Source organism: Eurypyga helias, unplaced genomic scaffold (genome assembly GCF_000690775.1).
Source record: "Eurypyga helias isolate BGI_N326 unplaced genomic scaffold, ASM69077v1 scaffold31932, whole genome shotgun sequence".
Lineage (NCBI taxonomy): Eukaryota > Metazoa > Chordata > Aves > Eurypygiformes > Eurypygidae > Eurypyga > Eurypyga helias.
In genome coordinates, this window is record NW_010238375.1 from 13,335 (window position 1) to 25,921 (window position 12,587).

The 12,587-nt window shown below is 42.8% G+C and overlaps 1 protein-coding gene across 1 annotated transcript in view; it reads left to right on the forward strand.

The window, feature by feature from the left end:
- The window catches only part of TECPR1 (tectonin beta-propeller repeat containing 1), a 21,393-nt gene extending 11,157 nt beyond the window's left edge, over positions 1–10,236 (forward strand). Inside the window, exons 12-24 of the mRNA XM_010147824.1 lie at positions 76–225; positions 812–969; positions 1,887–2,014; positions 2,291–2,393; positions 3,076–3,172; positions 3,559–3,638; positions 3,954–4,010; positions 5,485–5,659; positions 7,390–7,525; positions 7,857–7,949; positions 8,682–8,788; positions 9,239–9,358; positions 10,042–10,236. Of these exons, the coding sequence (XP_010146126.1) occupies positions 76–225; positions 812–969; positions 1,887–2,014; positions 2,291–2,393; positions 3,076–3,172; positions 3,559–3,638; positions 3,954–4,010; positions 5,485–5,659; positions 7,390–7,525; positions 7,857–7,949; positions 8,682–8,788; positions 9,239–9,358; positions 10,042–10,236 (1,599 nt within the window). The remainder of the gene's footprint in view (positions 1–75; positions 226–811; positions 970–1,886; positions 2,015–2,290; positions 2,394–3,075; positions 3,173–3,558; positions 3,639–3,953; positions 4,011–5,484; positions 5,660–7,389; positions 7,526–7,856; positions 7,950–8,681; positions 8,789–9,238; positions 9,359–10,041) is intronic.
- Positions 10,237–12,587: the final 2,351 nt, after the last annotated feature.

The window sequence follows — 12,587 nt, forward strand, 5'->3', positions numbered from 1 at the left end:
GCCAGAATGCTGGCACTGAGGAAGGTACATCTGAGTTTGCCTTACTCACTTTTTTTTTTCCTCCTCTTGTTTTAGTATATTCACATGTTCCTCAATGAAGTCACTATTATAGTTGAAGTGCTGAATGAAGCCAAACATTCCTTTGCACTGTACACACCTGAGAGGACAAAGCAGCGATGGCCCATCCGCCTGGCAGCCACAACAGAGCAAGAAATGCACGACTGGGTAATTCTGTCAGTTTTTCATTTCAAGCTGGCAAGATCTGAAATAAAATATAAAAGCTGCCGCCTGAAATCTCGGCACTACATTTACAGTATGTAGGAATTCAGGTGTTTTAAAGTCTGTTCAGTCTTATTTAGAGGTACCTAAGGCTTTCTATGTCCTCTGGAGTTTGCATGCTTTCTAATGCTGCAGTTATCCACAGTAAAGCCAATATTGCCTTTCCTTCCCCACCTATCTCCTGATATGAATTAGGCTACAAATGAGATCGTTTAATTCAGTTAGTCTGTTCTTCTGTATTGGTAGAAGAACTGTTACCTGTTTTCACCACTGTAGAGTCTTACCTAGAGGCAGGTAGGCATGCATACACTGAAGCAATGGAAAACCTGGGAGATACTTCATAATGCTAAGATACCACCGTGATTGTGTTCAGAATTCCTACACCACTGAATTCTAGTGCTGTGGGAAAAAAACTGCTGATTTGCAAGAACCTGCAAAGGCAAAACTTTGGTTTGTAATACTGAAGCATCTATGGAAATTTTTGTTCTCGCTGTAGACGAAAGCCTTTGGTTCTCTGCTTCTTGTTTTGTAGCTGTCTTTGCTGAACATGTCCTGTTGTGAGAGCAGACGGATTCAAGGCCCTCCCTCTCACCATGCCATTTGGTCAGTTACTTGTAAAGGAGACATCTTTGTTAGTGAGCCGAGTCCCGAGCTGGAGGCTGGACCACAGCTGATGCCGTGTGACCAGATGTAAGAGGTTTCAGAAGCTGTTCTTTCTGCATGGGGTGCCATCCAGCAGGCTGTCTGTCATGTCAAGGCAGCGGCTCTGATGGGCTGTTGGAGTGTGTCCATCAGTGACAGGGTTAATGGCTGCCTTCATACTCCTGGCACATCTGAAGAAATTCACCCAGTCTCATTTTAATTCTTAGATGCTGGAGCTATTCATGTGATTTCAAAAGCCTTTCTCGTTGAGATCCCATTTTTTGTGATTGTATCTTTAATGCCATAAGTATTTAAAAGAAGAGAAGGCCTAGACTAAAAGTTAACCTAATCACTGGAATTGTAATGTAATTTGAGCTGACCTAGATGATCTCCTGCCATTCTGACAATATACTAAAATACTCCTGCAGTCTCTTTATTTTCCCCATTCTTCCCCAGAAAAGTACCATGGCCAACTGTCTGTGTAAAGCCCCAGAAAAGGGTTAACCTGCCAAGATAGGAGAATACGGAGAATTAACACCCTTGGTTTTACCTAGCTCCGCAGCAAATACAGAAACCATTTGTTTTATTGTTAGATAAAAGCAATTCCTAGATTTTTAAAAAAAGAGGATGAAATTAAAGCTAAGACATAAAGATTATAGCAGGATCATCCTAACTAGTGTTTAAAAAAGAGATACAAGCCACAAGCCACAAAATAAAACTAAAATACTTCAAAACTTAAAAATTACAAGTGGAGGCAGACAGGTTCCTTCCAGTGACTTTTCAGTCGTCGTTCAGAGGGAAATGCTTTCATCTGGCAACAGCCTTCACTTAGAGATTGCACAGAGGCTGAAGAAACGAGCGTATCAAGTTGCCTGTCCTTAAGATTGTTGAGTTGTAGGAGGGGAAAGTGTACATTCCCGATGGATGTGGTGTGGAGTAAATGTAAAACGTGCTCTTTCTGGCAGGTTTTGGCGTCAGGTTGGAGGTCATCTTCGACTGATCGAGTGCAATAACAAAGGCATAGTGTGGGGCATCGGGTACGATCACACAGCCTGGGTTTATACTGGCGGATACGGAGGTGGCTTCATTCAAGGTACGGACGATTGGTCTGCTGTAGTGTGCACAACTCTGACTCCTCTTCCTGACTGGGTCAGCTGTTCAGGCCATGTCAGCTGTCCTTCCTGTAGCCTGACTAACGCGTAGGGTTATGCAGTGAGCAGGCCACGCCTTAGGAAGGAATTGGTATTGCAGTTTTATATTTATATGTTAAGTTTAAGAGTGAGAAATAGGACAATCACCAATATTACTGTGCCTATTGGAATTTATAAGGTTTAGCTTTACTATAATCCAGATGATTTATTTCTCACAGGACTGGCCAGTAGTGCTGATAACATTTACACACAGTCAGATGTGAAATGTGTTTACATCTATGAAAACCAACGGTGGAACCCAGTGACTGGATACAGCAGCAGGTTATTTACTCATTTATTGTATTTATTTACTGTCATTTTTTACTACTGTCAAATGAAACAAGGGGTTTGTTCTAGCTCTTCAGAATAGTTATTAGTTATTCCATCCTCAGTGTCTTCCAACTTTGATTGTTAGCCTGAGATGAAGGAGCCTGAGGAAGGAGCAGTGTTTCTCGATAGGTAATTACCCATTCAAAATGCATTTGTCACAAACCATGACAGGTTTGTGCTTTGGGAGTGCACAAAGGGTGCCTGCTTGCAACCTCTGTCGTTAGTAAGGCCATACAGCAAAGTCCTTATTAGGTTCTATAGCTCCACACATCCAGTGTGCTAAATACAATGGGTCCTTGAATAGTGTGTTTGAACAGAAGTATTGAAAGGGCATTCACATATATGGGTGTCTGTGCCGGAGAAACTTGGGATTCACCTGCCAATTTTAAACAGAAGTGAGGAATATCACTCTACAGAGAAAAGTTTACGTGGTCCTCAGGTTTGGTGTAACTGGAAGCAATTGTACAGATTCTTCCCCAGTATTCTCCCACCATATTTCTAAAAACAGAGATTAATGCCAGGAGACTGATTCATGTATGAAAGTGGAAAGTGCTACAATCGGCTTTTCTTCCCTCTCCTTCTCAATTCTGTGTTGTGAGTGACCCTGCACTCCTTGTACGCTGTTTCACCGCAGAGGCCTGCCCACAGACAGATACATGTGGAGCGACGCATCTGGCCTGCAGGAATGTACAAAAATGAATACCAAGCCTCCTTCCCCGCAGTGGTCTTGGGTAAATTTTGTCTTTTTACTAAGAAGGCAAGGCGTAGCAAGTAGGATACAAGTCTTGGGCTCAACTGACACAGATTTGTTGTAGTATTTAACCTCAGTTTCCCCATTTATACAATAGCAATAGTCTTCCATAGTCAAAAGAATGTTAAGCATTGAGTGGGATTTTTTTTGTTTAGTGGGACTTGGACTTCTGTTCTGATCCTTTTTCCTTCAGCTGAATTAAAAAGACCTGGGAACCTCTGCATGAATTTAGATTGCAAGTATTACAAGGTTTTGAGCAAGTCACTGTACTCCAAAAGGAGGAGGGAAACAGTGGAGGAGGTTATTTTTGTTATACATTAGGTGCTGACTGTGCTCGTTACTCTTATTGTCTCCTTCTGACAACAGGTATCCGATTGGTACATTGATTTCAGTACTTCCGGCGGAACTGATCGGGAAGGCTGGCAGTACGCCGCAGACTTTCCAGCGTAAGGAGACACCTTCTCCCTAAAGCGCTAGCAGGCAAATGCCGTACTTGGCTGCTCGTTGCTCCTCCTTTGCACGGTACCTGTGCTTTAACAGGGACACGTGTGCCTTGATTTCTCCCTTTTCATGGGGACGCTGACAGTGAAATTTGCCAGGGAGGCAGGGCAGGAAGGCGGGCTTAGCAAGCCGCAGGTTCGGGTTTTTTAAAGTCAGCGGGTGTGGGTGGTGGGACGATACACAGACTGCGCTCGGGCTGGCACTGACGCTGGAGATGCCCTGACATCCTCATGAACACCTCCTTAAATCTGTTTCGGTAGGTCCTACCATGGTCACAAGACAATGAAAGACTTTGTCCGACGGAGGCGCTGGGCAAGGTGAGGAACCAAGACACAAATAGAAGCTTTGAACTTGACGGCTAGTAACTGTTCCCTTAAAGTCTCCTTTAGTTAGGAGGGTGAAGAGTCGCAGCACCCAGTCAACACAAGCGGTAGTAAAGAACCTGCAGTAAATCTCCAGCAGAGAAGCTGATGATCCTTAGCACTGTGGCCTTAATGTAAGCCTTTAGAGGTAAATTCCCTGTTTGCTCTTGTGGGCTCTATAGATAAAAGTCAGCTGGTTATTCTCTGCCTCTGATTTTCCGTATGGTAAACAATTAAGGAATAGGAGAGTCTAGGTATATTAGTACATACCAGGTCACTTGTAACAACTGGAATACGCCTTTCATATTAATGGTTTTAACATAGGAATTCCACATACTGTGTACTAGGTCACGGATAATCCCAAACCCATTTAAGCCACAGTACGCTGTGTTCAGGGGGAACCTGGAAAATAGCAAACTGCCACTATATTCTGTTCTGCTAAGCAGGGAAAGTCTGTGCATTCACTCTTTCTCCAGCTTTTCTATGCTTTCTGTACTGGACTATCTAATAGCTATGCTACTGCGTATCTGTGAACTTACAGTTCTGCACTGTTCTGTTTGATACTGAGGCTACAAAGCTGCTGTACAAAAATCTTTGAAGTAAGGTCCTGAAGCATCAAACTGTTGTTGTTCCAGGATGTGCAACAAAACAAACAACATCCAATCAATCAAAATGATGACTTGAAAGAAAATAAGCAACTTGAGAAACACCCCCAAGCCTAAACATTTCCTCTTGTTTTAACTATCAATCGAAAATTGAAAACATAGGGAACAGCTCAGGGCTGAATCCAGTTTTTCAGAACTGGGGAAGAGAGGAATGTCCTGAGACAGAAATGATTGCTGGGGGGATAGAATTGAATATCATTTCCCTAACAGCCAACACTACTTTGTTGCGGTTGCCACAAACAGAATACACCAGTGCCCACAATGACCTGCCTCCAGCTCTTCACCTTACAGCTGCCTTGTCTCCTACACACATTTTTAGCAGGCCCTGCCAAAAAAATTATTATAAAACGATTCCCTTAACCAGGACAGAGGAAGGAAGGCACCGGGTGTGGAGTTCTCTCTGCAGTGGGATTCTCAGCTGGGGGCAAATCCTCTTTATCCAGCAGGTGCCCAGTGAGTTTGAGAGAGCTAGGGAGTGGTGTAGCACAAGCTGCAGGCTACTGGGGTGGCCTTGGTTTTATAAAGTAACTTTTTTTTAAAAACAGAAGCTTTGAGAAATCAGTAATATGTCAAAATTCAAAACCTGATGCAAAACACTATTGATTATTGTAAACCCCTTTCAAATTAAAAATAATAACACTTATTGTACCTACTTAATGAAAAAGCTTCAGAATTGTTTGCACTGAAGTCATGAACAGACTGGGAAACAAAGGCATTTACAGAAAGTGCATACTTCTGACGAGTTCGGGGTTTTTTTGCTTCAGAAAATGTAAAATAGTCACCAACGGGCCATGGCTGGAAGTACCTCCTGTGACCCTGTGGGACGTCTCCATAATCCCCAGTTCAGATGCAGATGATGAAGAAGCAGTAGCTCTGTGGGCAATCAGTGACAAAGGAGACGTGCTCTGCAGGCTTGGAGTGACACAGCAAAACCCAGCTGTAAGGCTCCCTGTTTATTTTTACTGCCTTATTGATGTGCTTAATGTAATTATGCAGGTACATACACACAGTCATCCAGTGACATCTCTCAAAGCACCTTGTCATTTTTTCCCTTTTTTGTCCTGGATTTGAAAGCCCTTGTCCATCAACTCTAACACAGTTTGCTGCCCACGTTTCTTACAGTAGCGCTTCTCTTGCACAATCTGCCTTGGCTTGTGCCACGTCACTTGTAGGAGCCTCTCTCAGCCCTGAATACCTTCTCGTGAAGCATTTCACTTCCAGTTTCTCCACTCTGATGGCTTAGTTGCTCTCTTTTTTTTTTTTTCTTTTAATTGTTGATAATCATGTCATAGAATACCAGGTTGGAAGGGACCTCAAGGATCATCTGGTCCAACCTTTCTCAGCAAAAGCACTGCCTAGACAAGATGGCCCACCACCCACCACTTCCCTGGGGAGATTATTCCAATGGCTGATTGTTCTCATTGTGAAAAAGAAATTTTCCTCTCGTGTCCAATCAGAATCTCCCCAGGAGTAACTTGTACCCATTACCCCTCCTCTTTTCCATGTGACTCCTTGTAAAAAGGGAGTCCCCATCTTTGTAGTCACCCTTTAAATACTGGAAGATAGTGCTGAGGTCTTCCCTAAGCCTTTTCTCAAGGCTGAACGAAGCCAGTTCTCAGCCTTTCCTCACATGGCAGGCTTCCCAGTTCTTCAGTCGTCTTTGTGGCCCTTCTCTGAACCCTCTCCACATCTGGTTTTGTATAGCGGGGACCAGAACAGAGCACAGCACTCCAGGTGTGGCCTGGCGAGTAGAGTGGGATGATGACGTTCTCTCTGCCGGTGCTGTCCCCGTTGAGGCAGCCCAGCATGCTGTTGGCTCTCTCTGCCGCAATGCGTCTATCCCATTTAAATGAGGGGTAGAATTGCTCTGAAGCATGATCCCATCTAAGGCCTGTTCAGATCAGGAATTTGCCCATTGACTGTTCTGGGCCTGGAACTGATTCTGCTTGGTTTAGACTGGTGGGCCTGGACTAACCTGCAGATCAGACGTTTTTATGGACTGGGACAGAAATAGTGAGCAATGTCCAGTAAAGTCTGCAGAAAGCAACATACAGTCCCAGTAACTTCAATAGGAATACTTATTTCCTACTAATGGACACATGCTGAAACACCACATAGGGTGGCTGTGCACTGATTTAAAGCCATATTTGCAACAGGAAAAAAGTCTAATAGTAAACTTCAGTGCAATTTGGAGAAAAACTGCAAGAAGTTGAAAACTGATAGGATTTTTTTTTCTTCCTTTTCAATCAGTGACAACAGCACAGATCTGTAAGGCAGTGCAACAGCAAGAACTGGAATACTGTGTCTGGAATCTGAAGCCCCATATCAGATTTTTGTGAGACTGTTGTTCTGTGTGATCAAAACCAAGGGATTATGTAAAAAAAGGGCTCTATCCCTGCTATTCAGAGATGAGTAGGTGCCTAAATTCCAGTGATTGCAACAGAAGAGGCCCTGTTACAGTCCAACATAGCTGTTTTCAGAGTTATATATCCAATATCTTTGAGGATCAGGGACCTTGTTTCTGTTCAGTTGTGAAGTTATGTTAAGAATTATTCTTCAGAATCTTTTTTACTGTGTAGGGTTTTTTCTGTTTGGTAATAATGATATTTTGTCATGGAGTTTTTAACAGTTGCCTCACAATTTAACAATCATCTTCCATGATTTGTTAGGGAACATCCTGGCTGCACGTGGGAACAGATCAACCTTTCATTTCCATATCAATTGGAGCATTTTACCAAGTGTGGGCTATTGCTAGAGATGGTTCTGCCTTCTATCGGGGTTCAGTGTCTCCAAGAATACCTGCAGGTAAGCACTTGTGCTTTTTTAGTGCTTCATCTTACACGTTGTGTAAGCTCGACTGCACTGCCATGTCTGAGTAAGGCCAATCTGTTTAGCAGAGGCCTTTCCCATTGCTGTGCAAGAGTGCACATGAAGAACACTCACGATTACAGCAGTTAGTTTGCTCTTCACTTCTGTGATGTAAATTGTTTCTAAAAACAAACTGGTAAAAATGTATTGTTTAATGTCATTGACAGCTTTCTTGCATAGCTATCTTTTTCAACTGCAGACACGTCCAAGACTTCTCATACATAATTCTGTTTTCTCAATGTTTTACTTGAGTATTTCTGACTTTTAGGTGACTGTTGGTACCACATTCCTTCACCTCAAAAACAAAAGCTAAAACAAGTCTCAGTGGGACGAACATCCGTGTTTGTGTTGGATAAAAATGGTAAGGATTTTTAAAAAATCATTATCAATGTTACAAAAGTAAATTGGTACACACCAGATGGATTTAAAAAGGGGAGGCTAAGTCAGAGCTTCTGCAGACAGATTACTGTTGCTCCAGGAGCAGTAATATTTCATATTCGAAGAGATGGAGCAGGCAGCCCGCTTAATTATTGGTTTTGAAGACTTTGTTTCTGTTGTATCTCGTAGTGCCCTAGAGAGCCACAGCCCAGCATCTACGCTATTACGCTGGGGTGGGGGGAAGAGGTAGATCAATCTCAAATAAGAGAATTGCATGGAAGGATTTGTCTGAAACTCTAGAACAGGCAAAACTGAAGAATGCCTGTTGCACATCACTGCAAGTTAAATAAGGAAGCATCCTCTTGTAGAAGAAACGAGTCTCTAAAACCAGTCTCCTTTAGGCATCTTAATCTCATTTGGTTTACTTCTCCAGTGCACAGTTCGTTAGATGAACATTTTTCCCCAAGAAATTTTACAAAACAAAGTATTTGGTGGTTTCCAGAAAAGTTGTAAAGAGTAACTATAGAAGTACAAACTCTAAAGTAGGAACTTCGTTGTCCTTCACTGTAACACATTAGTTAAAACCATAATGCGTTTCCACAGAGCGCAGAAAGTATTAACTACCGATGCAGTAACTACTGATGTGCCATGTCGTTTACTAGCACTTAGACAAAGCTGACATCCTGAGCTGTGACCAGGACTGTTGATCTTACAGGCAATCTTTGGTACCGGCAAGGTATCACACCAAGCTACCCTCAAGGATCTACTTGGGATCATGTTTCAAATAACATCCGTAAGATGTCTGTAGGGCCCCTGGACCAGGTGTGTATTAAGCCTCCTTGTATCTCGGTAGTTTATTTAAAATTGTACTTAACGTACTTGTGTAATTAGATGTTCTTCCGGATTATTTTTGCTTAACTAACTTTATTCCCCAAGCTGACTGTCTAAATGCTGGAGGCCTGATAGCAAGACAAAACCCATGCCAATGAAACAGTGATACAGCCCGCCCTGTCCTCTAAAAAGCCTTGTTAATTTTTTTTTTAACAAGACCATTTTATATATTTTAGCTCTTTCCTGCCAAGCCATACTGTCTGGCAATGTTTTAATTACAACACTGGTATCTGGTAGTTCGTGTGGGTGTCTGCCTGACTAAATTAGAGCAGTTTTGGCCTGATCAAGACTGATTTCTGAAATTGGTCAGACTCAGAGGTGTCACGTCTGGGAAGAGCAGCATGAAGAGCACATTTTACTGTCTCTCTTTTCTTTCTTGAGGTCTGGGTGATAGCTGACAAAGTGCAAGGAAGTCACAGTTTGAGCTGTGGGACTGTCTGCCATCGGACTGGTGTTCAGCCAATGGAACCTAAAGGCCTCTCATGGGATTATGGTATTGGGGTAAGTGCTGGGGGCATAGTACAGCCTAAAATTTTTATATCCAAATAGCCATGGACACGCTTGGAAAGGAAAGTGCCATCCTGCTCCAGCTGGCAAGCTCTCTAAAGCTTGCATATACCTGCAGGAAACTGACCCTTGTTCTTAGTTTTAGGTTCCTTTTTTAAGTTAATATAATGGGTTATGCAATTACAGCTGGGAAATAATTTCTTTGCATTTGATAAGCATTTGTTTTAAATTACTTATTAAAAAATTATGATGGAAAAATTAGTAAAGTAAGTACAATTTTTAAAAAACAGATTCCTTCCGAGTGTGCGCATGATTGTTCCTCGTTGTTGCCTGTATTACCCTCAGTGTTTGAGAAAGGCTGTTTCATGGTTCAGGCACCTTTTAAGTTGGTGGGAAACCTGCAGTGGCTCTGGTGTGAACATCTCACCCTGCTAATCTCAATTCCCTCTAATAAAAATAATCCTCAAGCTTACTACCTATACGCCTCCCTCTCAGGGAGGGATGTTTGTTCTGGTTTGGTTCACAAGGAGACTTTCTTTATTACTCAGCCCAGGGCGGGATTACTTTCCTCACGAATAAACAGTATAAAACTAGTCGTGTTCATAAAGCACCACATCAGATACTGTAATTGCTGGGCGATGTTTCTGCTTTTATAGTTCTTTATCAATCTTTTACAGGGTGGATGGGAGCATGTTACAGTCAGAGGAAATGCAACGGTAGCATCCAGGTCCACTACGCAAGACGCTTCTGAGGAAAACCCTGCAGTACCAAGGGATTTAGCAGATGGGAGCGAAGGGAAAACGGAGCACACTAAAACCCCTCTGATGGTCAGTGAAAGTCAAGAATTGGACAGAAATGCTGTTAATTGTTAAGTTGTCGCCACCTACATGTTGCAAACAAGCCGCAGTCGGTATAATTTAAAAAAAAAAAATAGCTGTCTATTGCCTGGAGAGAAAACCATGACCTTTTTGTGCTGCTAATATATTTTACTGAACCAGAATTTGCAATGAGGTATTTTAAATACTGATTTCTTCTACTACGTCACGTGTAGAATGTGACTCGATAGACTTAACAGTTTTGTCAAAGCAGGCAGGCATTGTAGCCACAATGTATTTCCGACCCTTTACCACAGCTGCTACACAACCATAGCAGTGTGAGTACCTTTGCAGACGATTACCACATTTACTATTTTTACATGACGGTTCCCTTCCCTATGTTTCTGTCATACCCATACGCTCTTCTCTGCATTCATACTGGAGCAGAGATGAAGATGTCATATGAATTTAAATGAACTACAGGCAGTTCCAGTGATTTTCACTGCAAACACAATTGGTCCTGATAGTACAAGCACTTACACATGCACGTAACTTTGCTCACGGGAGTCCCGCGTATACAAGCATGCACTGCGCTCGTGCTATTCTTGCTCCCATCAGTAAAATGAAATCCTGTACCACTCAGCTTAGGGTGCAGTCACTAGTAAGGGCCAGTTTTTGCTACCTTGGCTCACACTAACACCTTAATCTACAAGTGGAACCACTGGTTTCAGCAAGACTGTGTAGACAGCACGGTCCTAGTCGAACTGACTAGAAACGACCAAGTCTCATTCAGTCCAAATGGTGGTAAATCACGGTTTGTCTCCATCTGAGCCGGAAGGAGTTAGGCCGTGTTCCAGATCACTGCAAATTATGCTTTCAGAGTGCGAAAGACAAGAGGAGGTCATACATTTCTTCTGACCTCACAATGGTGGCAGTGCGAAACAACAGCAATCAGAGGAGTTTGCCAGCGTATGCCATCGTGGGTTCAGGATGCAGCTCTGTTCTTTGTTTTGAGTGATTCATCCCTTCTTCCACATGAAACCTCTTTTTATTCGCAAAAGAAATCTTTTTCCTGTCTTTCTTACCATAATTTGACTGTGATGTGAAATTATTATTTGAAAACCAGTCCTTGGGAAGTGCTGAAAAAGCCCTCTCTCCCAGTAGCTTCAGGAAGGCACGTTGGTTTTCCCCTGGCAGCAGTTTACAATCATGTTTCCTCTCTGCGTGACTGTGTACGAAGTTATTTTTCTATGATGAGCAGCGTGATGTGGTCTCAGTACTGTATTTGTAGAAGTAAAATGTTTGCACGTATTTGAAGAATATATTTGGTATTTTAATGCCAAGGAGAGCACTGTTTCCAAGTCCAAATGTGAATGAAGATTAAAGATGCTTCACTGTCTAAAAAAAAAACCCCAATCTGTTGATCTTTCCAGTATGTGATTATAGATTTCTGGTTTATACATACATTGTGGAAGTACTACAAGTAAGATGTTTGCATTAATTACTGTAATAGGTTTTGTGTAACTTGCACAGTATCTTGTCCAAATAAATAACTCACATGTATTTTTAGAGTTATTAGGATTGTATTTTCTCCGCATCCTATCAAAAATATTTTTTCTTTTAATAGTGTTTACATACCCAACAATCAAGGTGGTTTCATATAATAAGCTTTATAATATACCTTTGCATTTTTCCCTGCACTGCCAAGTTTCACTTACTGTAAAATGCTGGGTTTAGTTGAACAAAAGATAAATTATAAGTTGTTTGAATAATAAATATTTGCCTTCTGAAACTATTATTTAGAAAATTATTTAATTTTAAAATTTAATGTCATTGTTACGGCTAGCTAAAATAAGGGAAAGCGACTTTAAATCAAAACCATTTTGAAAAATAAAAGTAATTTATCAGAAAAACCTGCTTCTTGAGACATCTTTTTTGACACGTTCCGGAAAGCAGCACTTGGCCGGGTGCCGCTGCGGCACTGCCAGCTGTCGTTCCATTGACACACAGGTGTCCTGGGCGTGGGGGTTCACGGGGGGGCTGTGCCCAGGGAAGGGGCAACCTTCCCGTGTCTGCTCCGCTGCCGGAGGCGCAGCTGGGCGCTACACGCCCCTCTGCGCTCCCGGCCTGGAACACTCGCCCTGCGGGAGCCCTGTCCCACCCGCTGCCGCGCACGGTTAAACGCCGTGCTTGTAACCGCAGCATCCGTGCAGTCGGTTCTGAAAGCCATGTGCGGCTCCTCATCAGTGGCACTATTAAAATACCCGTTTTCCCACCCCCTGGTTTCCTTCCTCTGCCGAAGGAACCACACAGCGACGCACACACGGCTGTCCCACAGCCCCTTCGGGGACAACACCTGGAAACTCGCATCTCCCTGAGACCGCACTCGCGTAGCCAACTGACGAGAC